The sequence below is a fragment of the Pimephales promelas genome, chromosome 17 (genome assembly GCF_988280905.1).
Source record: "Pimephales promelas chromosome 17, fPimPro1.hap1.1, whole genome shotgun sequence".
Taxonomy (NCBI): domain Eukaryota; kingdom Metazoa; phylum Chordata; class Actinopteri; order Cypriniformes; family Leuciscidae; genus Pimephales; species Pimephales promelas.
The window spans coordinates 21338372-21365854 of NC_142785.1; the positions used below are offsets into that span (position 1 = coordinate 21338372).

The following is a 27483-nucleotide window of genomic DNA, read 5'->3' on the forward strand; positions in this document are numbered from 1 at the left end:
TTTTTTCAACAATTTCTTCTTTTCTACATCATTCTTAAACGAAGTTTACATTGTAAATACAGTGCCGCATTTCTGGGTTTTACATCAGAACGCTGGCTCATTATTGGCTGATGCTGTTCAAGTAAGGATCACGTCGCATGTGTGTGATGATGACGCAGGGGCTGGCCAATAATAAGCCGGCATTCTGAGGTACAACCAGTAAACACTTGTTTTTTTATTATTATCATAATAATAAGGGTTTGTTTACTCAAAAACCTCTGTCATCATATACTTATGTCATTCAAAACCCAAAAGACTTTTGTTTATATGAACTTCGAAAAACTAATTGATATTTTTTATAAAATCTGAGAGATTTTGTTTCCTTTGATGCTTGGTTTAATGATGCTTGGATGGTTTAATCCAAGTGTGGTTGAACTTTTTAGAGCCCGACCAATAAAGGATTTTGAAGGCCGATACCGATACAAATATTTTTGGGTTTTAAAATCCGATATTCCGATATATCGGCCGATATGTTATTTATTTATTTTTATTTTTTTTAAACTGGACATGATAGTCACAAATTTTGTCATGCTTATTTGAGTTAAGAGAACTGATGGGGATGTTCTTTTAATTGTTATTCAAGCAATGTATGTATCGTGACCAACTCAACGAGTGTTGCCAACAGGGACGGTGTAGAGTGCCCTCTGGTGGACAAACTATACAACTCCAACACTCATGACATGGTTCAAGCGCGTTTCGTCCATTTTTATTTTATTTTTGAAATATTAATTTATCGGCCATTATAACTGCCGATACCGATAGTTTGGAAAATGCCTAATATCGGCCGATAATATCGGTCTGCCGATATATCGGTCTGGCTCTAGAACTTTTGTTTACAGTATTTGATCTGCTCACTGTATGTTTCGAAGATGAACGTAAGTCTTATGGGTTTTGAATGACATGAGGATGATTAAATGATGACAGAATTAAAAAAAAACTTAGTGAGCAATGCCTTTAAAGTTGATCATACGAATATGTATCTATCTCTCTTTTGCTATAGAAAACCAAGCGCGATGTGAATAACTTCGACCAGGACTTCACTCGCGAGGACCCAGTGCTCACACCAGTTGACGATGCAATTATCAAACAAATCAACCAGGATGAATTCAAAGGCTTCTCCTACTTCGGAGAGGAAGCTTTGTCTTAAAGCCCAACTTGAGTCAGCTTAAATAGAAGTTAAACACACCCACAAACACTAAAAAACCCACATCGCATCGCAATACATGAACACACAATCCACAGATGCGCTGAAGATGGGGCTCATACCAGACCAGAGCAGAATGGCCAGTCCCTGTGGTTCACTTCCCCTTTACTGCTGTTTTTGCTCTTTCATTCTTCTCTATATCTCCAAAAAAGAAAAAAAAGTACTGCATATGGATCTCATCCCAGGCCTCAACGAGTCTGACAACCAATCAGAAAACGAATGTTCTCCAGAGCCCAAGAAGAAAGGGTTGGAACGCACTACCTTAAACCAAAATTGACCATACCAATGATTGTACTACCATTTTGGAGACTGGTTGGGTTTTGGTAATGGAACCTTGAAGAAGAATTTACCCTGCATTCGTGACATTGAGACATTCTGTGCTGTGCAGTCAAATGCCTTTTTGTGTATTCAGGTGACATTTTGGGAGCAATTTTATAATATACAAAGACATTTGTAGTATATATATTCAATCACAGTGTTTTCAAGGTTCATTAGGAATGATGACCTGCTGTATATGGGTTGTGTTACGAAGTGTCGGCCTGAGTAGGTGTGTGCATGACATGTATGTGTCCGTGTGCATGTGTTTGCATGAATGAGAGTGAGAGGCCTTTGCTAGCCTGAAGCTCTACAGTACAGGTGTTTTCATGTTGTTTTGCAATTTCTTTTCATTTGTAAAGACTGTGGTGTGCGTGTCTGTGTGTGTGTGTGTGTCTGTGTGTGTGTGCCATTTCCCACCACTATGCATAAGATGGTATAGTTGTGGGAAGACAGACGTTTTGTACAGAACGTAACATGTACATAGTATTCGCTCCAAAAGCCTGTGAAAGCTTCTTAGAATAGGCAATCGTTTGCATGGTCTTGCAAATTGTGTCGTTATTGAGTAGCATCAGTTTATGGAAAGACAAACATGTTTTTGATATCTATGTGCAATACCCGGAACAGATTTCCCCCCCGTTCTTTTTGAATTTTTCTGTTGTTATTTTTTTTTTCTCGTGTGTGCTGATTTTCTCGTGTTCCATAGGTTAGAGCTTCACCAAAGGCTTTCTCTCTCTCATGCTACTCTCTGCCATTCTCGTGTACATAGTTTTCTGAATTACATAAGCTGTGGAATGTAGTGGAAAATGTGTGCGCTCTTAATTTATTCAATTTACATGTAGCTACGCTTCCTTTTTGTGTCAACAATTCAATCGTCTTTTTGTGTTACTTTATTCCAGGCGATGAAGCCTTGTTACACACCTCCGTAGATCTTTCAAACTATTCAGTCTCGTTTTAAAATTTTGTGAACCCCCTGTGTTTGAATCATTTACTTGTGCAATGTGAAAGGCTCTAAAGTAGAGGTGAACTAAACGAAAAGGGTACATTTCAGGCGTACTAATTAAAACCTTCTGGAATGTGACGACTTTTGCTTTAGCATTTCAATGGCGATCTAAAGATGTGTTTTATTGTTCTTTTAAAAGTGGTTGCTGATTTTAAATGTTTATTTCCGTTTGCAGTTTCTTTTGTTTCGACATGTTCCATTGCTTTTTTTAACCACGTCTGTGGGTTGATTATGGTAGCTAGGTCAACGTTGCCGATTGTCTTTGAAGCCTTTTCTCTCGCAGGCACTTCCTGTCTGTCGCCCTCACTGTATCATGCCAAATGTCTCGTTCAGCTTTTTTTTTTCTCCCGTCGTTTCCTTTTAAATTGTAAAGGAATTAACTTGATGTATAGGATGCATCCATGGACTGTCTTCAAAGTCAAAACAATAAATAAACTAAGAATTACCTCTTAAAATAAGTGCAAAGATTTCTCTGGCTGAATATTGAATATTTGCGCATACAGTATTAAAATACATAAATGTTTCATATGTATGATAGTTCTGTATTACATGCATCTGGTATTGGACTTTAGTTTCTGTATGGTGAGGCTTCATGTGCACAGAGGTATTTTTTTCCTGGATACACTAGCGTTATTTCATTGTAAGCATTTTACTATGTGCCAAATGTACTGTCATCTAAAGGATGTGAATGTTTAACCTATTAAACCCTGAGATGTATAAAAAAAATATTGTGTTTTGTTGTAATATGTTGAAAGAGTATTATGTGCACACACCCATACAGAGGAAACAGAACATCAAATTGCAAAAGTAAAATATGTAAATATTACTTGTAAATCTAAAACTGTAATAATGTCCTCACAAATAGGCTAAAGTGAAACATTAAAAACTAACTTGTACGGACATTTAAAGTGTTTTATTATTATTTGTTCTTTTTTTCTTGTTATTGAATGATTCACAAATCAGCCAAGTCATGTGTTGCTTTAAATCTGCTGAAACCAACAGGTTTCTCAGAGGGTTTTGAGTTCATTTCTCACCAAAAACAGTCAATGCATGAGGTGTTACCTCGCTAATATGGTGAAACCAACATGCATATGTGTGCATTATTGCAATAGCACCTCAACAGTCATTTAAAGATGAGGCCTGGCAAGCTTAGAGATGCAAAATTTTCAAAATATTTCTATTCTAACTTTTTTTTTTTTTTTTTTTTTTTTGAGTCTATGACAATCACAACGTTTACATCAACTGCGTGGTTCGTGTTCATAACAGGGTTAAAGTGGATCGATTAGCCTACATGTTTGTTTACATCTAGCCTCTAATCTGTTTTATTAAAAGGGAATGGCTCCAGGAGAGAGTTGTAGGAGTCAAGTTTGATCTAATTTATCCCTTCTCCTGAAAAGGACACTCTAACATTATTTTGTCCATGGTCGACGGTCATTGTTTGCTTGTTATCCACGTTTAGCCCTGGTAAACTTTCGCTCATTTTGGATCCCTTTTGGACACTTCACATGGGGTTGGCTTTTTTTCTCATTAATACGCGACTCTGAAACTGAACTTTTTTCACAGCCAAAAGCGCACAGAACTCGCGGAGCGCGCATGACGTGTGGCTGCTGGCTGGGAAGCCAGAGTCTCGGGATCGCGCGCGAGCCGCGAGAGATGGTGCACCAATCAGTTCGCACGATATTGCTGCTAGCACGCGCAACACAGGAGTGGCGCTCACGAGCTCTTTACCAGCGTCCGGTCAGTCAGTGTCACTGGAAAGCTAGTGCGATCCTCGGCAGTGTTCTGAGACTGCACTAACTGCTCCGGTCATTACTGGGAATGTCATGAGAATGGACATTACGAAGGTGAAATAACAAAATAAAGGCATTTGTGAGAATAATACGCGTTTTTCTTCTTTCGGAAAAGTTAAGGAATCCATTATTGCCTAGTTCGCAGGACAAGGTTGTCTTCAGCATTGGGGCATCATGACAGCAGAGAGAGAAAGAAAAAGGTAAGTCATAAGAAATCTTTTTTTTTTCTTTTTTTTCTTCTTTTTTTTTACTGCTTGATTAGTTTTGAATTTACTTTTATTGCTTACCTTAATTTGAGATTCTCATCTGATTTGTAATGCAACTGGCACCAGAGCGAAACAAACCCCTGTTTAAACAAGTCTGTGCCACATATTGAATTAAAGGTTTCTCTTATACAAGTGTTGTATTTGAACTGCTATTTCTGCCCTAAAGTTATATTTGTGACATAATCTTCCCCATCAATTCTAGTTTCTCAAGACTTTGATATTGAGAGGTCAGCGCGGAATGTTTGGCTCGCTCTTGTTAAATGGCTTGAAAAGTTATTAAAATGTCATCACCAAAGTTGCATTGCTACTAAGAAATAACAACGAATGACAAACTATATGCCTACGGGTTAAAAAGATAGATACAAATAATTATGTTGCAATCATGATTGGACATGTAAATACATTCATTAGCTATATAAAACAAATTCATCCATCATCTTTTCTTTAATTTACTCGTTTCATGAATTTCTAGAGCTAAATATTCTTATTTAGTAATTAAATTGGCCAAAAGAGTGCACTGAACTTTAAGAATTAAGGCAGCAATTAAACAAAATTTTACAATATATATTTTTTTAAATATTCCGATTTATGTCAGAATTGTAGCTTATTGTGATATTTTCTCTAACCTGAGTAACACAATTGTTAACCGTTTAAAAAAATCTTTATTGTGTTTGTTCTTTTGCAATATATTGAAAAAGCAATCATGCAAAATTTTAAAAGAAAAGGTCAATATGAAGTAGTGCAAACATAATGAAAATGTGTTTTGTCTCTTTAGTCTGTAATTCACAAACTACTTCTGATAATATCTTTGTCAGCTTGATCTTAACTATTACACTAATACATATTTAGCAATAAATAATACCTTTATTTATTGCTGTTTTCCAAAAATACATTTGGGATCAAATTCACATGACCTAATTAAATCCCATTTCAACATTCTACTATGATCCCGAGCCCTCTCTTTCATCCTCCGGTCACTCAAATGTCTTTATCCTCCAAGATACAAACCAATATAAGAATGTCCGTCAGTAATGCATGTGTTCCTCAGTGTAAATTGTGACTTGGTGTGATCTGCATGGATGACATTCTAAATTCAGATATTGCAAGATGGTTATATGTTCCTCCGTGTTTCATGCTGGCTTGTTAACAGGAAGTTAATGTTCCAATTGAAACTGAGATAATCAGATCAGATCACCTCTCTTTTAATACATGGATAGCGCGAACAGGCCACTATTTGTCCCTGCTCTGGTTGCTTCCATCACTTTATTTGATTCATATCTCTTATCTGGTTTGTTTAACTTGCTCTACGAGTTTTCATTAGCACTGTGATTTACTGTTTTGTAATTGGTGCCAGTGGGGTAATGTAATCATTTAACTGTGCTTAATGCCATACATCAAAGCTTGGTTGCACAGAAGCAATTTGCAATATAATGCATACGCAAAAGGATTATTCGGACACCATCATATTGTGTTTAACGCTGATTCTTTCATTGGTTTATTAGCTGGGAAGCTAAAGGTTGACCATCTCTTTGAGGTTTGGGAAAATAGGATTATCTGTAGTGAATGGCTGCTCTGTACAGTCTGGCTTTTGGCTTTCTGTGAACTCTGGCCTAATCTAGTTGTGAGGGGATATGCTGAGAGAGATAAAGGCAGGAATGGGTTCACATCGGCCTGCTAATCACATGATCTGCTCCCTTTGACAGGTTTTGTCTTGGTTGTGCGTGATGGCGCCCGAGGCACTAGGGGATAGTTACAGCTATCTTGCCATAGTGTTTGCTAGGTCATTAGGAATCATGACAGCTCTTCAGATCATTTGCTGAAATACAGACTATTCTCGTGTCAGCTACCTGTTAAGAGGCTGATTGACACTTGAATGTAAAAAACACTGCATGTTGAGAACAGACGGGAGGGACTACATAGCTGTCGGTCTTGTTATTTTGTTCTAGTAATTCCACAAAGCTGAAAGGACTGTAAAAGAGGAGACAAAGAAGTGATAACAGCCAGCAGGCCTCTGTCTTCAGGCTATACCTTGACCTGTTGCGCATCTCTAATACAAAGTTATTTAGCCAGCTAATGTCGAAAGCGTTTGCAGCGTAACTGGGGGTTGAGGTCAGCAGCTGGACTCTGTGGGAACAGAACTCAGTAGCCTTGTAGAGGGCAGAGGACACAACTCCTCTTCACTGGAGAGATTGAATCCAGTCTGAATGAGGCCAAAGGGTTTGTAATAACTACATTTCAGCAGAGAGATAAGCCTTCACGCTCAGCTCACATCCAAGGGGTGTGGATCGTTTTACTGAAAAAATAAATTAGGACTCAGAGTTCACACACTAGGTGATGGTTACTGATTTCAGTTGGTTGTGAGAGAAATGTTTCTATATGGTTTCAAACAAAACTACTGGAATATTTAGATATGTTTTTGTTATCGTTTTGTTACATCGATATGCCAGCAAAGGTGGCGACAAGTGACTCTCTTTTTCAGTGAGTTCGGACATTCGTGGTCATGCGGACCACTGATTTATTCAGGAATAAAGCAAATAGGCTAGCTTATGACTCCTGTCTTTATGAGCGAGTCATTGAATCGTTTACTTAAAGCAGTTGTTCGCTTTAAAAAAAAAAAAAATTGCAGATAATTTACGCACCCCCATGTCATCCAAGATGTCCATGTCTTTCTTTCTTCAGTTGAAAAGAAATTAAGACTTTTGATGAAAACATTCCAGGATTTTCTCCATATAATTGACTTCATTGGGAACCAAACGGTTCAAGGTCCAAATGAGAGTTTCAGTGCAGCTTCAAAGGGCTTTAAACGACACCAGACGATGAATAAGGGTCTTATCTAGCGAGACGATCGGCCATTTCAAAAATAAATAAAAAAGTTTTAAGTTTTATAAACACAAATGCTCGCCTTGTTTGTGTTCTGTTCGAACTCGTTCATCAAAATGAACGAATCTTTTTTCGAGTTATTTCGTTCATTTCGTTCGTTGAATTAACCAAATGACTCGTAAAAAGATTTGTTCATTTTTGATGAACGAGTTCGAACAGGAGAGTCACGAACGCGCATCACAGAACAGAGCAAGGCAAGCATTTGAGCTTATAAAACTTCAACTTTTTATTTATTTATTAAATGAGCGATCGTCTCACTAGATAAGACCCTTATTCATCATCTGGCGTCATTTAAAGCTCTTTGAAGCTGCAATGAAACTCTCATTTGGACCTTGAACTGTTTGGTTCCCAATGAAGTCCATTATATGGAGAAAATCCTGGAATGTTTTCATTAAAAACCTTAATTTCTTAAGAAAGACGAGAAATTAAAGAAATTTAATTTTCTTAAAAAAGAAAGAAAGAAAGAAAGAAAGAAAGAAAGAAAGAAAGAAAGAAAGAAAGAAAGAAAGAAAGAAAGACGTAGACATCTTGGATGACATAGGGGTGAGTAAATTATCAGCAAATTTTGTTTTTTAAAGTGAACTAATCCTAAAATACTGATTTCTTCACTATGGTATCTTCTTGCAGATGTGCAGAAGTTTATTCTGTTTTGACTTAAATAATTATTTTCATTGATGTTCATAACAAAAATAGGCAAGGGAACTGGCAACTTGTCTCTTAGTTACTACAAACTTCTAGTTTATTGAACTTGATCTTGCTTGTATGATATCGATTACTATATTATTATAGATTTATTCAGTTATGAAATGTGAATCAAGTGACATTTCTGGCATTGATAGGTGTAACTACTTCTCTGGAAAAAAAAATTGGAGTTTCTATTTTAGTTTATATTGTTGTCTGGTGTAACGATCACCAATGAGAGTGGGTTTGTTCTAGTAATTCCACAAAATGTCAAAAGATTGTAAAAGAGTGTATTGAACATATGTGAACACTGTATGATATCTTTATTTAACTATTGTGTCTGTATTTTTAGAGCTGAATCAAAACCCGATGAGGTTTCTTATATGTTTGGAGACAGACGGCAGTAACTGTTTGGGTTGAAATGGAAGTTGCCATTTCTCATTTAGCCCTGAGAAAAAGAAGACAGAAAATTCATGTTAAAGTCCCATTGGTTTGACCACTGAGTAAAAACAATCAGCCATTTATTGTGAGAAGTATCCATAGTAACAATTACAATAATTTTTTTTTGAAAATGGGGGTAGTTAAAGGGCAGAAAGGGGGCATGTTGTGGTTGCCAAATATGCTGCTGTATTACAGAGGGCTGATTATCGCATTCCTGCTCCCCCGCACTGTGTGCACTTCCAGAGCCGGGCTGACCCTGAGCCTGGGAGGGGACCCACACTGTGAGGAAGCTACCGGAATTACACCGCTAGATCCTGGTCTCAGCATCGGCCTCCCACAGACATTGAAACTTGGTGCTGCGTACAGGCCACGTGTCGTGTGTTGGTATCTGGGTTAGTGTGTTATTATATGTAACGCATTAGAGAGCACTTGTGGTGTTTCGCCAACAAACAGTGCTGTGGCTTGTTTTTTTTTTGTTTTTTTTTGAGGGCACAGTGCACTGTGGCACACCGCACTCAGAGGCCATTGAGAGTTCACTTCTCTATGCCACACTCTCGTTCACACACTGGCAAGCCACAAACCGCAGAAATCTTTCACCTGGCAAGATAAATGTTCATGTTTTGGGTTATACATAATGCTATATGGACTAATTTATAGAAGTATATTCTGCAGTACTTTTTGTCAACTCTTGTCAACTCAAAAGTTTACAAAGTCTACTAAAGATTTCTATTTCAAATAAATATAGTTATTTCAAACTTTATGTTTATCAGTGTTGTAGTACTCGAGACTCGGACTCGGTCTCGAGACCATATTTTAATGGTCTTGGTCTTGTCATGGACTCGTGTCCATTTGGACTCGGAATTGACTCGTACTCGAACATTTTTTTTTAGGACTCGGACTTATTCCCGAGTCCACTCGAGTTCAATTAAAAATATTTTTTCTGATTATTAATGTATGTTAATAAAATATTTCTTTAAATTGATTGACACGCCCAGTGATTGGTGATTTTCTAGTGCGCAACTGCGCATGACAAATTGTAATAAAATTACTTTTAACACCACCTACTATGTGGCCTTTTTACTCTAAACTGATCATATTTTTTAAACTCTAAGTAAATTCAGTAAAAAAAAAAAATTCTCTAAGTAAATAAAAGTAAATTAGGTAATCAACCCTCACTGGTCTCGGTCTCGACTCGGACTCGACCGTCTCTGGTCTCGGACTCGACTCGGACTCGACTCTCTATGGACTCGGTCTTGACTCGGACTCGACTCTCTCTGGTCTCGGTGTCGACTCGGACTCGAGTGAGGTGGTCTCGACTACAACACTGATGTTTATCAAAGAATCATTATTTTTTTTATCATGGTTTCCACAGAGTATTAAGCAACACCACTGTTTTCAGAATTGATAAAAATTATAAAAAAAACAAAACAAAAAAACATTTAGCATCAAATCAGCATATTAGAATGATTTCTGAAAGATCATGTGACAGTGACACCGGGGGCATGTTCAAGTTCAAAACGATGCGCAACGTTTTGCTACGGTTTCCTGGAAACGCCGTGCACCGGTGTGCAACAGGGTTTGAGATACGTTTGAGATTGTTTGGTGGGTGTGTCCGAACTGCAGTCCAATCAGCAGCAACATGTAAATAAAGCACGCGGTATTAAAGTGAACTCGCACAATGGGTTCAAGGAAAGTAATTTACAAATGTGTTTGATTCAGCTGGGTATACTCAACAACTAAGGATATTAGAAGACATGTTTGTCCTAAGTTTTATTGTAAAAATATAGGATATCAACTTAATGATGTAGTTGTTTATATTTGTTTATATTTGCTGAAAAAACAGCTTTGCTACAGCTTTAATATATTAAAGCAGAAAACTGTTTCTTTAAATTGTAAGAATAATTCCCAATATTTCCGTTTTTTACTGTATTTGTGATTAAATAAATGCAGCCTTGGTCTTATCAACGCCAAACTTTTAAACTGTAGTGTACTTGGCTTGATTATACTGTATAACATGCACTAACAAGCTCAAGATAGACATCTGCATGAGCCTGGCCTTGTGACCTGACCTGAGCCGGCCTGACTTGACTGGTACTGTATTTAATTGATAGATTTAAGATATATTCTTGAATCTGTAATGACAGTTTTTCCTCTGCAAGTGAGTAAAATAAACCCAGATGCACAGATTCTCACAGGTGTGGTTTTTGCAATGCTTTTTCTTTGACTCAAATAGGACGTCTGTAGTTTCACAAAAAGTTTGCTCAAAATAAAAAAAAAAATTTAATTATAGTTTATTTTTATTAAAATGGACCCAAACTTGTCCCACAATCTGACAGTTTGTCAAACTGGGCTGAGATTAAGAAGCATTTTCTACAATTTTTGTTTGGTCTAAAAGTAATTTTTCATTTTTATAAACATGTATTTTTGCACAGCGAAATTTCACGGGAGAAATCCAATCATTTCAATGTTTATCAGTGCAATCTGGTATTTTACATGAGGGCGGAATCATTTTTACCTCACGGATTTTGTATCGGGTTCAAGTTTGGTGCACACGAATTTGCCATGTTGACCAATAAAAACCTGCTTGGTTTAGAAGTGACCCCTGAATGAGCAGTTACTTAATATTTTGTTAATGGACAATAGATTTGTTTTCTGTTCTTTTCTCACAAAGTTTCACTGTTGTGACTGTGCCAACAAAAAAGACAATCTTCAACCAAAGTTAAAGTTCTTTGTTTTACTGTCCAGATAAATAATGTATTAAGAATTAACAATAAATTATGTAATGTATAATTAATTTATGTGAGTGTATATCTCTCTAATCACCAATTTAAAAACTTTTGACTGTGCACACTGTATCTGATGAAGCTTGTTGTTTTCATCTGCCTCCTCTGTTTTCCAGGCATCCTTCAGAAAGGCGCAAGGAAAAGTCTCGGGATGCAGCACGCAGCAGACGCAGTAAAGAGACTGAGGTGTTCTATGAGCTGGCCCATCAGCTGCCGTTACCCCACAGCATCAGCTCTCACCTGGACAAAGCCTCCATCATGAGACTAGCTATCAGCTTTCTACGCACACACAAACTCTTCAACTCAGGTAATGAGTTGTTTAACCAAGGAAGTTCTGTATGTTGTCACCTTGGTAGCTGCTTTACATATTGTTGTAAAAAAATGGCTGTATACATTATTTCTAAATTTACAGTAGCTGCTGTTAAAAAGTTTGGGGTCTGTAAGATGTATTTTATGTTTTTGAAAGAAGTTTTTTACCAAAAATAGTCAAATATTGAAATATTACGACCTCTGAGCCCTCTCCCTGGTCAGCACGCCAAATACGCATTAAATCTTATCCACTCTAATTATATGTAAGTGTGAACTTGTGAAACATTATCAATGCTGAAAACAGTTAAGCTGGTTAGTATTTTTGTGAAAACAGTGATAACCCCAAACTTTTGAGCTGTACTCATGTCTGTCCAAACTTGTGTTTGTGTTAGATATTTAGAAATAAAATAATGTTGTTTTATACCAAAAAGAAGTTGTAGTTCTTATAATTAGCTTTTCATAAACACAGTGAAGGTCTGTGGTGTGTCCTCATGTAGACAGCTAAGTAAACATGTTTATATGTCAGTGAAGTTGGGGTGGGTAGGTCTATGATATGTCCTGTACTCCTTAATATATATATATAATGCAGGAAGACAGACAAAGAACACTGCGAATTGTTTCCAGACTCCAGTCCTGACGCACATACATGTGTACAGTATGTGTGCATGTCTCTGAGAGAGAAGGGGACTAAACAATGAAAAGGGAAGAGATGGAATCTGGTGTGTGATGTGGAAGTGGGTGGAGGAAGATTGATGTGTGTGGAGAAACAGGGAAAGAGAGAGATAGCGAGGTGTAGAGTAATTAGGGGCTGCTAGTGGTATTGTTTTCTAGGAACACTGTACAGATTCTTCTCACACTCTTTTCTTAGCCACGATAATCTGTGTTGGCGCCTTGCTGGTCTGCCTGTGACAGTTGACGTGCTGTATATGTCGGTCTGGATGTTCTGTTTTTTTGATACTGTAGGTCACTAGATTATTAAACTAACTGAAAAGTTCATTGTTGAGGTGTATGGGACTCACAAATGCATTGTCATAAAATCATAATATTAGCCTACTTATACAAGTTCAAGAGATTGGCCCTGTCCTAAATGGCACACTTCATATGCACTTGCAGTCCTGTGGATGCTGCATGCGTGTGTCCCTTAAGTCCACAAGACTATGTCCCATTTGTGTCCCATTTGTCATTGTAGGTTTCAGAAGGGTGTTTGATGCACACTTTGGCCCTTGCAGCAGACTTATACCTGACAGTCAAAGTGAAACTACGTCAAAAAGTGTGGACTTAGAGGAATATTGTGAGGGCTTTTCTGTTTGGGACAGGGCTGATTATTTTAAATTACCTCTAGGAGTCATTGAGGCATCATATTATATTCTGAATTAATAGTAAAGTCCTTCTGAAGATGTGAATCTTTGAACCCTTGTTAGCAAATGGTCCAGGATAGGTTCGCCTAGGAAGAAGTAAAATGAAATTGGGAGCAAATGGAGACTTGTAATCAAATTTCCAGCTTCTCTTTTGTGTCTTATTTTCAAACGGCTTAGTTTCCAATAGAGAGTTCTGTAATGGACAATTTAACAGTATTAGAATAGTAACAGAAAAGGACTGTCTCTTATAGGGAAGACAATTCACATATGAAACATCTCAATTGTGTCTCCTAGATCGCAATGAGCTCAAATAAAGAGCAAATAAAGACTTTTGTCAAGTCTCCTGCTAATCAGATTTTCTCAAAGACAAAAAAAAAAAATCACAAATTGTTCTCAAATTTGAAGTTCAGGGTTAGAAAACATTTTTTTTTTTTTTTGAAAGATGTTTATTTTTTTCACCAATGCTGCATTTATTTATTATCAGTGAAAGAGTATTATTGTGAAATATTTTTGAAATTTATTTACTGTAAAATAACTGTTTTCTATTTTAATATATTTTAAAGTGATATTTATCATGTGATGGCAAAGCTGAATTTTCAGCATCATTACACATGATCCTTCAGAAATCATTCCAATATGGTGATTTGCTGCTCAAGAAACATTCCTTATTATTATGATCAATTTTGAAAACCGTTTATGAATGTCTTTACCATCACTTTTGAACACTTAAATACTGTATGTCCTTGCTGATTTTTTTTTTTATTAGTTTAAAAAAAAAAACCTTACTGACCTCAAATTTTGAACTTAAACAAACCTAAATGAAACATACTGTTCTGTAACTTCCTGAGACATGGAGCAATATATCAGAGAACCACAACCAGAGGCCTAAATGATTCTAATAGAGATGGACAGAGGCTAAAAATATTGAGTTCTTGGGTTTGGCTGGCTGAGAGCCAGAGAAGTAAGACCGAAGTATTCAGCACTGTAAGTAATGGTGAAGTATTTATAGCATCAGAACGAATGCAGCGGGGCTTGAGGTGGGAGCGCAGACATGGACCACCTGCTGATACCTAAACACACAATGCGGACACACAGTGCTGATGTCTGAGCAGGGTCAAAGCCTCAGCGCTCAGGACCTCAGTGCCTGATCTGAATTCGCATGGGAGGTCTTATCTGCAGGGAAGCAGACATGAAACTCACAGCATGGAGCCTCGCTTGAATTATTTTCTCAAGTTGTTGATGCTTTTCATGGCATTGTGTACCTCAACATCCCCTCTTTGCTGATCAGCTGAATGGCTCGTTTTTATTCCATGTTACTGTGTGAATTTAATTTGGCTGAATAAGTAAGTAAATAAATAATAAATAAATAAGTCTGTTTAATTGAATTAGGGATGTTTACTTTTTTTGTGACGCAATATGGTACAGGATATGAGTCTTGTGTAGTAGTGTGTGATTGTGCCTTAACATTGGATTTGAGATGGTCACTTCAGTTTGTTTTGATAATTTTCCAGTGTAAATTACAAAAAAAAAAGACCCAATTTTACACTGTACAGACTACAGACACACATACTAAGTTGTCTTGTCTTTTGTCCCAGGCCGCACAGTGCAACAAACCCGGTACCAGGATGACAGTCAGTTGGACAGTCTATATCTGAAGTCTCTGGAAGGCTTTGTTGCTGTGGTAACATCAGATGGAGACATGATATTCCTTTCAGAAAACGTCAGTAAATTTATGGGTCTTACGCAGGTGAGTCTCACCTCATTTCCTTTATTCTTTCAGAATAATTACAAAGAGAAAACCTGTAAAAGATTTGTGTTAATTCATTTATAGTGGCTGAACATTTCATTTTACTTCTACTTGCCTCTCAAAATGTTATCAGGTGGAACTGACAGGCCACAGCATCTTTGACTTCACTCACCCCTGCGATCATGAAGAAATCCGAGAGAATCTCAGTGTCAAATCAGGTGAGCATTTTTTTGGATACACTGTTAAATTTCTGAATCTCTTAGTCCTCTTTATCTCTGGGTGTAATTTGCCATGGAGATGTCCGTTTCTGATTGCACTTATCGCAGTCAGGATGTTACATTTTGTAGGCTACATTCCTGTGGTGGCTCGTCTGAAGACAAATCAACTGTTTTTTTTGTTTTGTTTTTGTTTGTTTTTTTGTTTTTTTGTACAATCCAGCATGTAGTCTCTTCTGTAAAGACATATATACGTATATATATATATATATATATATATATATATATATATATATATATGGCTCATATATATATATATATATATATATATATGGCTAAAACATTTGGGGAAAATTGTCATTGTGTATATATATATATATATATATATATATATATATATATAATTATATATAATTAAATAATACATTATTATTAAATTAAATAATATAAGAACTAATTTACTTTTGTAATATTATTATTTCACTGCCAAATAAAATTATAATAATTTGATTTTACAGTACGACTGTAAACTCAATTTTAATTTGTACAATTTGTTTAATTCAATTATTTACTTACAGTTTCATTGAAAATATAATGTTGATGTTTGGCCTTAAAAAATAATATAGACTATTGCCAGGGCACGGATTATTCAGTATCTGTAATTATGTCAGACGATGACAGCAATTCAGCAGACTTGATTTGAGTTTCAGTGCTATACATAGCTTGTGAATTTTATACTTTCATGTCATTTATTGGCACCAAACTTGGTGTGAACTCTGGCCCAAGTTTCTGTAAATTACCATTTCTGTTGCTACCATGTAAGCAGTGTGTGCTTGCACGCAGACACACACACACTCATAATGACAGTAAGCGGGCCTTTCCCACAGCAAATGTTCCTCCTCATCTTGTTTTATCTGTCTCTCACTGTCTCTTCCTCTAATCTTTCACAAGCCTGTCACCTGACCTATTTAGAGCTCTTGAGAAAATGATGTAATTTTCTTGCCATTTCATTGGCCACTTGGAGATAATTCCTCTGCAATAGCCCATAGTGCTCAATATACTATAGTTAAGGTTTCAACAGACTGATTCAGCTTCGGTTGAACTTTGCACAAGGGATCCACGACCCACTGACAGAGCAAAGTCCACTAAATTTTCTAGAAAAAAAGCTTTATGGCCAGCACAATGGTCAATTATAAATACAAAAAAAAAAAAAAGATTTTTTAAGTATTAAGAAGTGTTTAATTGGCAGGACCTGTGTATGGCAGAAGAGGCAAAGACATGAGCACGGGCAGAGATTTCTTTATGAGGATGAAGTGTACGGTCACCAACAGAGGTCGCACTGTGAACCTTAAATCAGCCAGCTGGAAGGTAAGAATGCATAAGCATATCATAACGCTTCATGCATGTGCAATTAGGTAAAACCGCTCTGTGTCTTTCAGGTGCTGCATTGCACGGGGCATCTGCAAGTGTGCAGCAGCCGACCCCCTCAAGTCCTGTGTGGGTTTTCGGAGCCACCCCTCACGTGTGTCACTTTGCTGTGCGCGCCGATCCCACACCCCTCTAATGTCGACACACCTCTTGACAGCAAGACGTTTATGAGCAGACACAGTATGGACATGAAGTTTATCTACTGCGATGAGAGGCAAGGGACTGTTCTCTAATTAGAGTGTGAATGCACATGTGTATGTGTGTGCATATCTTTTGTGTAGAATATATCAAAAGGACAGTGATATTTTATTTTATTAGCCACAGACATTTCATTTACAGCCATTCATCATGATTTGCAGGTGGTTTTAGAGGGAGGGACATACTCAATCTAGAGAGCATTTGATTGAGCAAATATCAATGTAGTTCAGGATGAGTCATACTGTATTTGTTGTCTGAAATATTATATGTGTGTCTGCTTAAACTTACGCTACTATTCAAAAGTTTGGGGTCAGTTTTATTCAGCAAGGATGTATTTGAATTTTTAATCAAATAAATGCAGCCTTGGTGAGCATAAAATACTTCTTTCAAAAACATAATCTTACTGACCTCAAACCTTTGAAAGGTAGTGCAATTTTGTGAACATTTAGGAGAACAGTAGCATATGGATCGCCACACATGGACTACTCATTTAGATTTAATTTAAGATCACTGTATATTTGGTAAATAGTGCTGTTTTTCGTTTTGTGCTTGCATGTAAGCAGCATTAGTGACCTAATATGTGTGTTTCAAAGGTCACTATTGGGAACTCTTATCCTAATCATGTTGTGCTACTTACCTGCATTGTTATCTGTGTGTGGTAAGGGAGAGTGATTATGAGCTTTTCTTGTTTTCTTGCTACATTTCTTGGAAGCTCCTAAGGTGCACAATTGACTTCTCTTACAAATCTTGCATAACAAACCAGTGGAGTTCATTTGTCCCCTGGCAATATGGGGCAGGTGCTGCTCTAAGTGCCTGGTCACCCATCTGTACACTGCAGTGGTTGTGTAGTGAAGAAGGTTAACAGCTGAGGTCAGGTATTTGCATGCTTGCATTTAATGGGGCTTATTATTGACCGCACGGAGTTCATTAAAAGCCCATACTGGAACAGGAAATGAAAGGAAGCTAGTCCAGGGGAAAAAAAACTGGAGGTTCAAATAGAAGAAAAATAACAATTGCATGAGTTTGTATGGAGTACTCAACATCCCAAAAAATGATGTGATATTGACCATTGCAACAAATTGTGATTAATAGACAAGCCCACGTCTGCTTTCAATCTAGCATTTGCTTCAAACACAGAAGAGGATGTGGCCTTTGTCTTTTGGAGGCAGTGTGTTGATACATGTGTGCTGTTCTGTTCTGTCTTTTAATCCAGCAAACAGACATCAAAGATAATGATCAGACAGAACAAGTACGGCTCTTTTTCACAAGAGATTTATAGCTCCAATAAACAAGGGTCCTGCTTGCAATCATTTGTTCTCACTAAGCTAAGCAGAGAGTTTACATTGGCTCCCAGCAGCACAAGTTTGATTGCTTTGAGATGTAATCAACAGTCATGAATCTTGGTCAATGATGGCTTCAGTGCTTTTAATTCAATCACACTTTGTTTTGACTGTTCCATTAGTTTTATTCTTGACTTCTCTTTGTGTTTCAGAATCAGCAGCTTGATTGGATACCGACCAGAGGAACTTCTTGGCCGTTCGATGTATGAGTTTTGCCATGCTTTGGATTCTGAAAGCATAACAAAGAGCCACCAAAATCGTGAGTACCTGCCTACATCCATCAGAAACAGAGCCAGGAAACACAAACACATTAAAAGTCTGATTCGTGTGGTCCTTGTTTTGTTTAGACAGGAAACAGCTATACAGATTTGAATTGGAGATGCCATTCTGAACAAAGGCATAAAGCAAACAAAGTTGTTTGATCCGTTCTCTTTACCTCCATTTTCTGCAGTGGATCAAACACAACAAAAACAACGCAGTAGCTTATTGTGTGAATACCGTTTTGGCTAATTTACCTATCTTTTAAGCAATCTTGACTACGTCCTGAAATGACTCATGGTCTGGAACAGAACCATACCTCTCATCTCTGTCCATGGGTAAACTACGTGAGTTCAAAACCTTGAAGACCTGTGGTGTTCCCATGGGCTTGATGACTGAGGGAAACAGATGTCCCGCCGGGCTCCAGGAATTGTTGAGGGATATTTATAAACTGAATGGTTGTTGCATTGCATTATTTATTTGCTTAGCAGATGCCGTGAACTACGTTTAATGTTTTCGGCCACTTTGCTTTTAAAATTGGCCTCCTAAGATCTTAAATCTACCATATAGTTCTGCCCTTAAAGACTGTTTGAAAAAAAATCTACTTTTTTTAGTGCATTGTTATATATGAAAGCCCATTTTTGTTCACAAGAAGAAAAAAACATGCTTTGGTAAATCATAATTTTGAGATAAAGATCATATTTATGGTTTTTATTTATATTTTACGGCATTTTATCTTATAATTATGCATTTTTAATCTCGTAACTATGATTTACCAAAGCATCATTTATTTTCTTATGTGATAAAAAATGGGCTTTCATAGTTGTGTGAATCCATAGCTAAGTTTTATTGATAACTTATTGATTTATTTACATTATTTATATTTGTAATGTATTATCTCAGGCATAAGCAGTGCATATAGCTTTTAAAATACAGGCGCAATGAGACTATTTCCATCACATACAATAGCTTTCAGGTTCTTCCGACGACCTAGAGTAGACCACAAAAAAAGGAACCCACTGTTTACAAATCCTACTGTCAAATCTGGTTTTGAATTTTTTTTTTTTTTATATATATATATATTTGGAGGACCCTGATTTGATTGTTGTGTCCACATTAAGGCTGAGTAGATGGCCTGAATCCCATTATATGTCCTTTGACATCATCCATAACAACCAAAAAGCTCTCAGATTTTCTCCTTTAGGATGGCCCACCTGATTAGCTAGTGCATTAGCGGCTAACAAGCCTTTGAAGCGTACAGCACCTCTGCTCTGGTTCCTCTGATGTCTTTAATCCAGATCAGTGCTCTGGTATACTTCATGGGCCTCTTCCATTGATAAAGTATTACCTAATTGTAAGATCTTTTGATTTAAAAAAATGACTACACTTTTCAAAGACACATATTCAAGGACAGTATTAGTTGTATTAAGTATTACATGGTGTTACATTTTAAAACTATTCAGTAACACTTACAATAAGATCTCCTCTGTTAGCATTAACTAACATTGAGCAGTGAGCAATATATTCTTACAGTATTTAGTAACCTTTGTTAATGTTAGTTAATTAAAATGTTCATGTTAGTTCACTGTACATTAGCTAATGTTAACATAGGTCTAACTTTTGATCTTTAAGATGTATTAGTAAATGATGAGATTAACATGAACTGATATTAATAAATACTGGAACAAGTATTGTTTCAAGATGCGAAGTCTATCCTAAACAATGTCTAACGAGGAAAGTTAATCTCTGCATTATCAAATAATTCATTTGCCATTTATGTTAAAAAACACACTTTGAAAACACAGATTTGTATTATGGTTAGAAGATATTCTTTAATAATCCATCTACAGTATTACTCCAGATCAGAATATGACCATTGAAATGAATGCAGTCAGACTCATGCTGTTTAATTGCAGTGCTTATTCTGAGTATTGTCAATAGTCATATTAGTTGAATGCATGTACGTTAATGTCCTTGCTATTGGACCTAAATGGAGATGTTGAACTTTTCATGACCTTTAATATCTTCATTTTATGGAGGATTATGAGTGTGCGTTTTTTTATTTAAATTAACTAGTCATGTTTCAGACACATACTGGATTCAACTATTTAACAATATTTGCCATTTCCATGTATCTATTAATTATTAGTTACATCTAACATTTTAGATGTACAGTTTCATTCCCTCTTTTTCTGTTTTCGTCACCAGTTTGTAATAAGGGCCAAGTGGTGAGTGGCCTGTACAGAATGCTAGCGAAGCATGGGGGCTACGTTTGGGTGGAGACCCAAGCAACCGTCATCTACAACAACCGCAACTCCCAACCACAGTGCATCATCTGCATCAATTACGTCCTGAGGTACAGTATTAAATGATGATACTAAATGATGATACTGATACTTATGGTACTGTTCAACTTCTCACGCTGTTGTTGTATTTCAGTTCTGTTGAGGAGCAGTCCCTCATCTTCTCCCTGGATCAGACGGAGGCTCTTTTCAAGCCTTACCACATGCGAAGCATGGAAGAACTGTTCAGCCAGGGTGGAGCTTCCTCCGTTTCAGAAGCTCAGGACATTCTTTTCACTAAGCTCAAGGAGGAGCCTGAGGAGTTAGCTAAGTTAGCGCCCATGCCAGGAGACGCCATCATCGCCCTGGACTTTGGTCAGAGCGCCACCCGGCACTACTTTAACCATTCCCCCTACAATACCTTCACCCTCTTCACATCCTCAACCCCCGATTACAAAACTACTCCCATCCTGCATGCATGAACTCTTACTCCTTCCCTTGGCTCTCCTTACTCTACCTCACAATCACAACCACACACATACACTGCCCAGGTCATAAGTTGCGGCAGACGTTGTTGTACTGTAGCTCAGTAGCACTGTAGCTTGGCTTTGCTGTTGGGTACGCAATATGTGATAAAAAAAAAAAAGAAAGCTGAATCTTGAAAGAAAGCTCCACAGCACATCTTATGGCTTAGCGTTGGCTTTAGCGTAAACATTGTAAAAATCATTAAAAATACAGTTTTTGTTTGTTTGTTTTTTATAATAAAAGTAAATGATATTTAAAAATCGTTCAACGCCTGTGTTTTTGAAGGTTTACCAATGACAACTGGCAGTGTTTGTGTGTTTATTACCTTCACCACAGGGCTAATGGGTATACTAATTTCACTTTTCATCACAATGCATGTCTTGCAAAACCACTGCATGTAATGGAAATCACCATCTAGTGACACTTTCAACAGTTTTAATTGTTTTTGGTGATGGCTGAGGTTGTTTTTAACATCCTAATTTATGATGTTACCATTTATTCTCATGGAACTCACACTCTGAAAATGAGCCAGATCATAGTCGGCACTAAACGTTTGCACATTGTGTTGTTCAAGGTCTGTCTATCCACTGTTAGTTGATCTTCCATTGCTCTGTATGTAGTTGTTCTTTGATAATGCAACTCATTTCAGTTATTTTTATCCCACATGTTGAACAGTGACGTGAGAGGTATTGTTTGACTTTTTACTGTGTCATGTCCAATGCATTTGCAGAAAGGCCAGAGTTTGAAGAACCTACTTTCTTCTCCAAGTCCACCAAGCTTCCTGTGATGGGACAGTCATGGGTTGTGGACACTCCACCTGATGGCAGTCCTGATAGAAACTTGTCAAGCATTCTCTCCACCTTCACCGTACCCCAGGTGCCTCCTGCGGGCAATTGCACGCCCTGTACCACACCCTGCTTGAGTGGCTGCAGCAGTATCTCTACAGTACGTCCCAATATACCTACTGGTATATTGCTTTACATGTCAAAAACAATCCTTTAGTTTTCATGGTCAATTATGTTGCGTTACCTTTAAGATTTCTATATTCAAACAATTTAAAATGTTAAACAGTGTGTTTTCATAGTACGTTGAAATCTCAAAAGATCAAGGAAAATTGGTTTCCTCCTAACATGACCTTTCTAAATATAATTGTTTTACATGTTGGTGTTTAAGTGGTTTATTATGTTTGTCTGCAGCCTAGCAGTCCAGTAGATTACTGTGATTGCAGTGGAGAGAGTGATGTGAAAGTGGAACTGACAGAGAAGCTATTTGCTCCTGAATCTGTAGCAACAAATCCCACAGACTCCCAGGTGAGTGGCATTTCATCCATAATAGCTCAGATGATTTTCAAATTCTACCCCAGTGTTCTTTTTTTTACACAGTTTCAGTCATAGTCTTTGTCTTTTGATGAAAATTGCTAAAGTTCTGAAATTTCTTACCGTTACTGACACCAGTGGCCATTAGAGAAACTGCACCCATTCTCGTGCTCGTTCTCGGTGCGCACACTTGTTGGCCGCACTAGATACGGCTTTTTTTAACTTCCGAGGAGTTTCTGTGAGTATCTGGATTGTGCTGGAGGCTGGTCACCTTTTTCCATCAGCAGAGTCCATTTGAAACACTACTGTTAGCGATTGCCGCTGCTTACTAATGGCTGCCGTATGGATGTAAGCCCAAGTAGACGAGAAGAGTAGACTCTTTCTTAAAGATATTTTTAAGTAAAAACCTACTCATAGCACCTTTAAATTTAGTCAATATTTTGCCACGTACATTCATTTAGACAATTTTACTCTTTTTTTTATTTTGATTTTTTTTGATTAGATTTAAAATTTGACAATAAACATGCCAAAAAAGAAACACAACAAACAACAACCTATCTACCAATCCCTCCCACCCACCCCCCGGTCTCTTTATACAATTTTACTCTTTTTGATTACAATTAAATATAACTTTAATAAACAAAAACTGCGAGTTGCACATTAAGACTAGCTTTACCTGTTCATTCACTTCAATGTGCAGAAGACACACAGTAATATTACATTTACTTTGTGGAGATGGCTGATTAATCACATATACACATACACTACTATATATTTCATTTAAAAAGAAATTAATACTTCTATTCAGCAAGGACAGATTAAATGGGTCAAAAGTGACAGTAAAGAATTTTACGATGTTATATAAAAAAACATTGAACTTTTGAACTTTCTATTCATCAAAGAATCCTGAAAAAAAAATGTGTCACTGATTCCAAAAACCTATTGAGCAGCACTACTGTTTTCAACATTGATAATAAGAAGAAATATTTCTTGAGCATATTAGAATGATTTCTGAAGGACCATGTGACACAGAAGACTGGGGTAATGGCTGCTAAAAATGCATTTGCCATTATACTGGAATAAATTCCATTTTAAAATATATTCAAATAGTAAACAGTTATATAACATTGCAATAATATTATTAATGACAATATTATTATATAATGATATAAGCTCTTTCACCCCAATTCCTGGCATACTTAACACTGATTTGAACCACTTTGTTGCATTGCAAGTATTTTTTTTTTCTCATCAAGACAGTGTTTTAAATAATTTTTTGGTTGACATGATATCTAACTGTTTGCAGTTGGACCTAAGTGATCTGGACTTGGAGACTCTTGCTCCATATATCCCAATGGACGATGAGGACTTCCAGCTGCACCCAGTTTGTCTGGAGGAGCCGGCGCCGGACTCAAGTCCAGGCGTGAGCAAAGCCCTCCAGCACAGCTTCAGCAGTTTAGCTGACCTCTTCAGGCCCCTGAGTCCATTCCCTCCCGACAACAAGAGCAGTTCTCAAACGTGTCCAGACACAGCTCACGTGCAGCCTTTCCAAACCTCACTAAATGTCCCACTCTCGTCTGAGGAGGGTAGACAGAGTCTTCAGTGGCCCCCTGACCCACCATCACAATATCAACTCACAGATATTAGATGCATGGATGACGGAAACACAACAGATCCAGGACAAACATGCAGTTTCACTGCTGTGCTGCCACAGCAAAGGTGACCAGAGTTCATCATTCACCAACACATGCATTTTATTTAGCAATACATGAACTAGGCATCAATGATTAACTAGATTAGGAATTAGTGCAAGTCAAGCAGACAGCTGAATGGGGTTTTAAAACTTTTTGATGAAAGTGCAGCCAAAAAGGCAGCTACACTATATATTTTTATGGATAAAGACCCATTTATACTCTGTGAGAAAATTGTTTGCAATTTAAAAAAAATTCATAGCACTTAAAGATCAAGAATTTAAAATATTATCTGGAAAATGTCCTTGTTTTAAATTGCATTGTTAGATATACAACAGATACAAAAGAGACTTTTGAGTTCAATTAAAATGACTTTTTTAAAGAATACGTGGAGTTCTGGACACTAGTTTGAAAAACCCTGCTTTAGAACAAACATCTAATCTGTAATGTTCAAACATTTTTAAAGTCTCTTTTGCGCACCATGACTACATTTATTTGATTAAAAAACACGTAAAAACAGCTATTGTGATATATTTTTACAATTTAAATGACTGTTTTCAATTTGAATATATTTTTAAATTTTGTTTATTACTGATGAGTGATGAGAAAGCTGAATTTTCATTATTTGACAAAGCTGTCTCACATTAGTAATATGAGTACACTGTCTTTGTAAATCTAAAGTCTTTGATTTAATGCAACTATTAACTATTAAAACTAACATTTTCTTTAAAAAAAAAAAAAAAAAAACTTGAATGACCCCAAACAGAGGACAGTAGTGCACTAAATGTCATAATGACGAATTAATTTTTTTTTCTTGCTATTTTAGGTTCTTTGAGAGCTTTGCCCCAGTACAGAAAGACATGAGTATGGGACAGATCACTCTCCACAACAACTTCAAGCGGAAGCGGCCGTCAGAGTTCGGTTTGTCATGCTCTTTCTCCGATATTCCAAAGGTAAGCTCTCGGATCTCAATACACACTAATGTAAATGAGTGAAGTTTATATAGTGATCCCAAAGACAGAATATCAACTTAACATGCGTGTTCAGCAGGTGGTACCGCCTCACAACTCTACAGATGGAATGCGAAAAAGGATGAAGACGATGAACGTCGACAGCTGTGCCTTCTCTGTCAGAAAGTCTCTCAGCACGAGTGTTCTCACAGGTACATCAACACACACTCACTCACTCTCTCTCTCTCTTCTAAATTTTCTATACCCAAATTTACAGACTGCGTTGTTCTTTCTTCATAGACAAATTTCCATGCATGCAAAGTGGATTTGTTGCTTTTCACGGCTGCAGTCAATCTGTCAAAGGGACCTCAGAGGATCTCAAACAGCATTTCACAGAGTCATTCTGCTCTCCCAGTAACAGACAATACCACATGATGCCTTCACACAAACACTCAGGTCAGTCACCAGCCCTTACAGCACAAACCACTTCAATAGTGTTGAATATTTCCAACATGATTCATATCTTGGCAGCATCGAAGAGATCATTTAAATAAAATATTAGTTAAATCATTTTATTATTCACGCACCCTCATCATCCCGAAATCGTATGACTTTTTTTTTCTCCTGTAAAACACGAGAACAAGAGACTTAATAAATCCTTTGTATCATTACTGTCTTTACTGTCACTTTTGATCGGTTGAATAGGTCGCTGTTGAAAATCCTTATGTATATATTCCAAATTTCGGAAGTCATTTAATAGATTTGTGCAGACCAGACCCGAATTGGACCAATTGTGTCTTTATCTATACGACATTTGAGTGACAGGTCTCTCTTATTTTTGACAGGCATGATAAGTCAACTGTTGGGCCCATCCTTTGACTCGTACTGTCTGCCAGAGCTGACACGATATGACTGTGAGGTAAACGTGCCTCTACAGGGAAACTTGCATTTGCTTCAGGGCAGTGACCTTCTGCGAGCCTTGGACCAGATCAAGTAAACCCTGACCTTCTTCAGCGACCCATTCACCCAATGCTTTTTCATCCCATCTTTGTCTGTATATGCTGTTGTCTTGTATGCATGTATAATCAGCCTTTATTTAGACCTATTTGTACATTTTCCTTTAACATCTATGTGATATTTTAATATATATTTGACAAATCTGATTGTTACTTGTTTAGAATGTGTTCCACGTTCTGTGCTATATCTCAGACTCTAATATTGTCTTGTGCCTTCAGATGCTTAGTGTTCTTAACATTTATGGTCAGATTTACCAGATTCACTGTTGCAGACTTTGTTATCTTTATGAATTTCAACTAACTAGAGCATATACAAAATATAATATTATATATAGTATAAATGGTAGTTTAATTTGTAACTTATTCATTCAGCTTGGCATACAAATGCTGTTTATATAAGTTTTGCAAAAACGATTGCCTTAAATATTTGTTTCGAATTTGTACCAGCAGCAAATGTCTCTCGGAAATGTGTCTGTTTAGAACATTATTAGTGGAATCTTATGCCTCAACTATCCCCTATGCTACCCTCAACACATATCATAATGAGTAAAATGCTGTATTAAATGTATAGTTTCTTTCATTTAAAGCACTTTATTTTAAAAGATGCAATTGGAAGACCAAAATGAAAAAGCCCCAGTATAGTGGATGTCTTGGCCATCTTCTCAGGCCCACCGAACACTAACCCTTCTCTATAATATCTTTTTTCAACTGAATTGTAAATTCAAAATATTATTTTCTTATACAAACATATTGTGTCTACATTAGATGAGGTTAGAGTTTTAAGCTCTGGATCTCTGTAACACATGAAATAATGTTTGTATTTGGTGTTCAGAAGTGCCTTGGTACTTGGTCTTGTCTACCTAGCAGTAGACAGAGATGAATCTGTAGCTTTCTCATTTACAGTACATATCTAATATATACGTTTATTCGATTTTGTATTGTGTATCACCTTGTTGTGATACATTGGGGTTTCTGTGTGTTTCTTAACAAAATATATAAAGCAAATTTTATCGTATAGTTTTCGAGAGAGTCTGTGATTATTTGTTCTCAGGATAGTCATTTAAAGTAACAAGCATTTGTTTTCCAGTCTTTCTTTGTAGCATTAAAAGATATGAAAGATTGCATTACGCCTAAAGCAAATTAAAACATAAATGGTGCTACTTGCAAATCAGTGGTGGGGGATGTTTTCTTGGCACACTTTAGGCCCCTTAGGCCCCGTCCACACTACTGCGTTTTCGTTTAAAAACGGAGACCTTTTGCTACGTTTGCACCTCCCGTCCACACTAAAACAGGAAAAACGAAGACCTAAAACGGAGAAGTTTAGAAACGCTGCAGCTGCGTTTTGCGTTTTGAATCTCCGGAGGGCGTTTTAGTGTGGACGAGACAAAACGGAGAACTTCAGAAACGCTGACGCAGAAGCTGACGCTTGGCTCTATGATTGGATGTTA

General features: G+C 37.0%; 2 protein-coding genes across 3 annotated transcripts in view; both read left to right on the forward strand.

Annotated features, from left to right (window-relative positions):
* Positions 1–3287, forward strand: part of prkcea (protein kinase C, epsilon a) — a 57712-nt gene extending 54425 nt beyond the window's left edge. The window contains exon 15 of the mRNA XM_039661350.2: positions 1040–3287. Within this exon, the coding sequence (XP_039517284.1) occupies positions 1040–1186 (147 nt within the window). The 3' untranslated portion in view covers positions 1187–3287. The remainder of the gene's footprint in view (positions 1–1039) is intronic.
* A 1023-nt stretch (positions 3288–4310) lies between these two features.
* epas1a (endothelial PAS domain protein 1a) lies at positions 4311–27052 on the forward strand. Of its 2 annotated transcripts, none has more exons than XM_039661355.2 (16): positions 4311–4551; positions 11519–11709; positions 14665–14816; positions 14950–15034; positions 16281–16399; positions 16471–16673; positions 18150–18256; positions 20464–20611; positions 20695–20912; positions 21793–22007; positions 22259–22372; positions 23685–24097; positions 24896–25022; positions 25117–25231; positions 25320–25475; positions 25865–27052. In XM_039661355.2, exons 1-16 carry the CDS (start codon positions 4526–4528, stop codon positions 26014–26016), a joined length of 2541 nt encoding a protein of 846 aa, XP_039517289.1. In that variant the 5' UTR covers positions 4311–4525; the 3' UTR covers positions 26017–27052. The 2 variants fall into 2 exon arrangements, with proteins under 2 accessions (XP_039517289.1, XP_039517290.1); XM_039661356.2 differs by having other exon boundaries at positions 4490–4551; positions 25120–25231.
* Positions 27053–27483: the final 431 nt, after the last annotated feature.

Excerpts from the sequence above, each read along its gene's own strand:
- epas1a (XM_039661355.2), top strand. The coding sequence starts at position 4,526 with ATGACAGCAGAGAGAGAAAGAAAAAG. Across the intron at positions 25,232-25,319 it reads CAGCACGAGTGTTCTCACAG|ACAAATTTCCATGCATGCAA; the intron begins GTACATCAACAC and ends CTTTCTTCATAG. Across the intron at positions 25,476-25,864 it reads GCCTTCACACAAACACTCAG|GCATGATAAGTCAACTGTTG; the intron begins GTCAGTCACCAG and ends TATTTTTGACAG.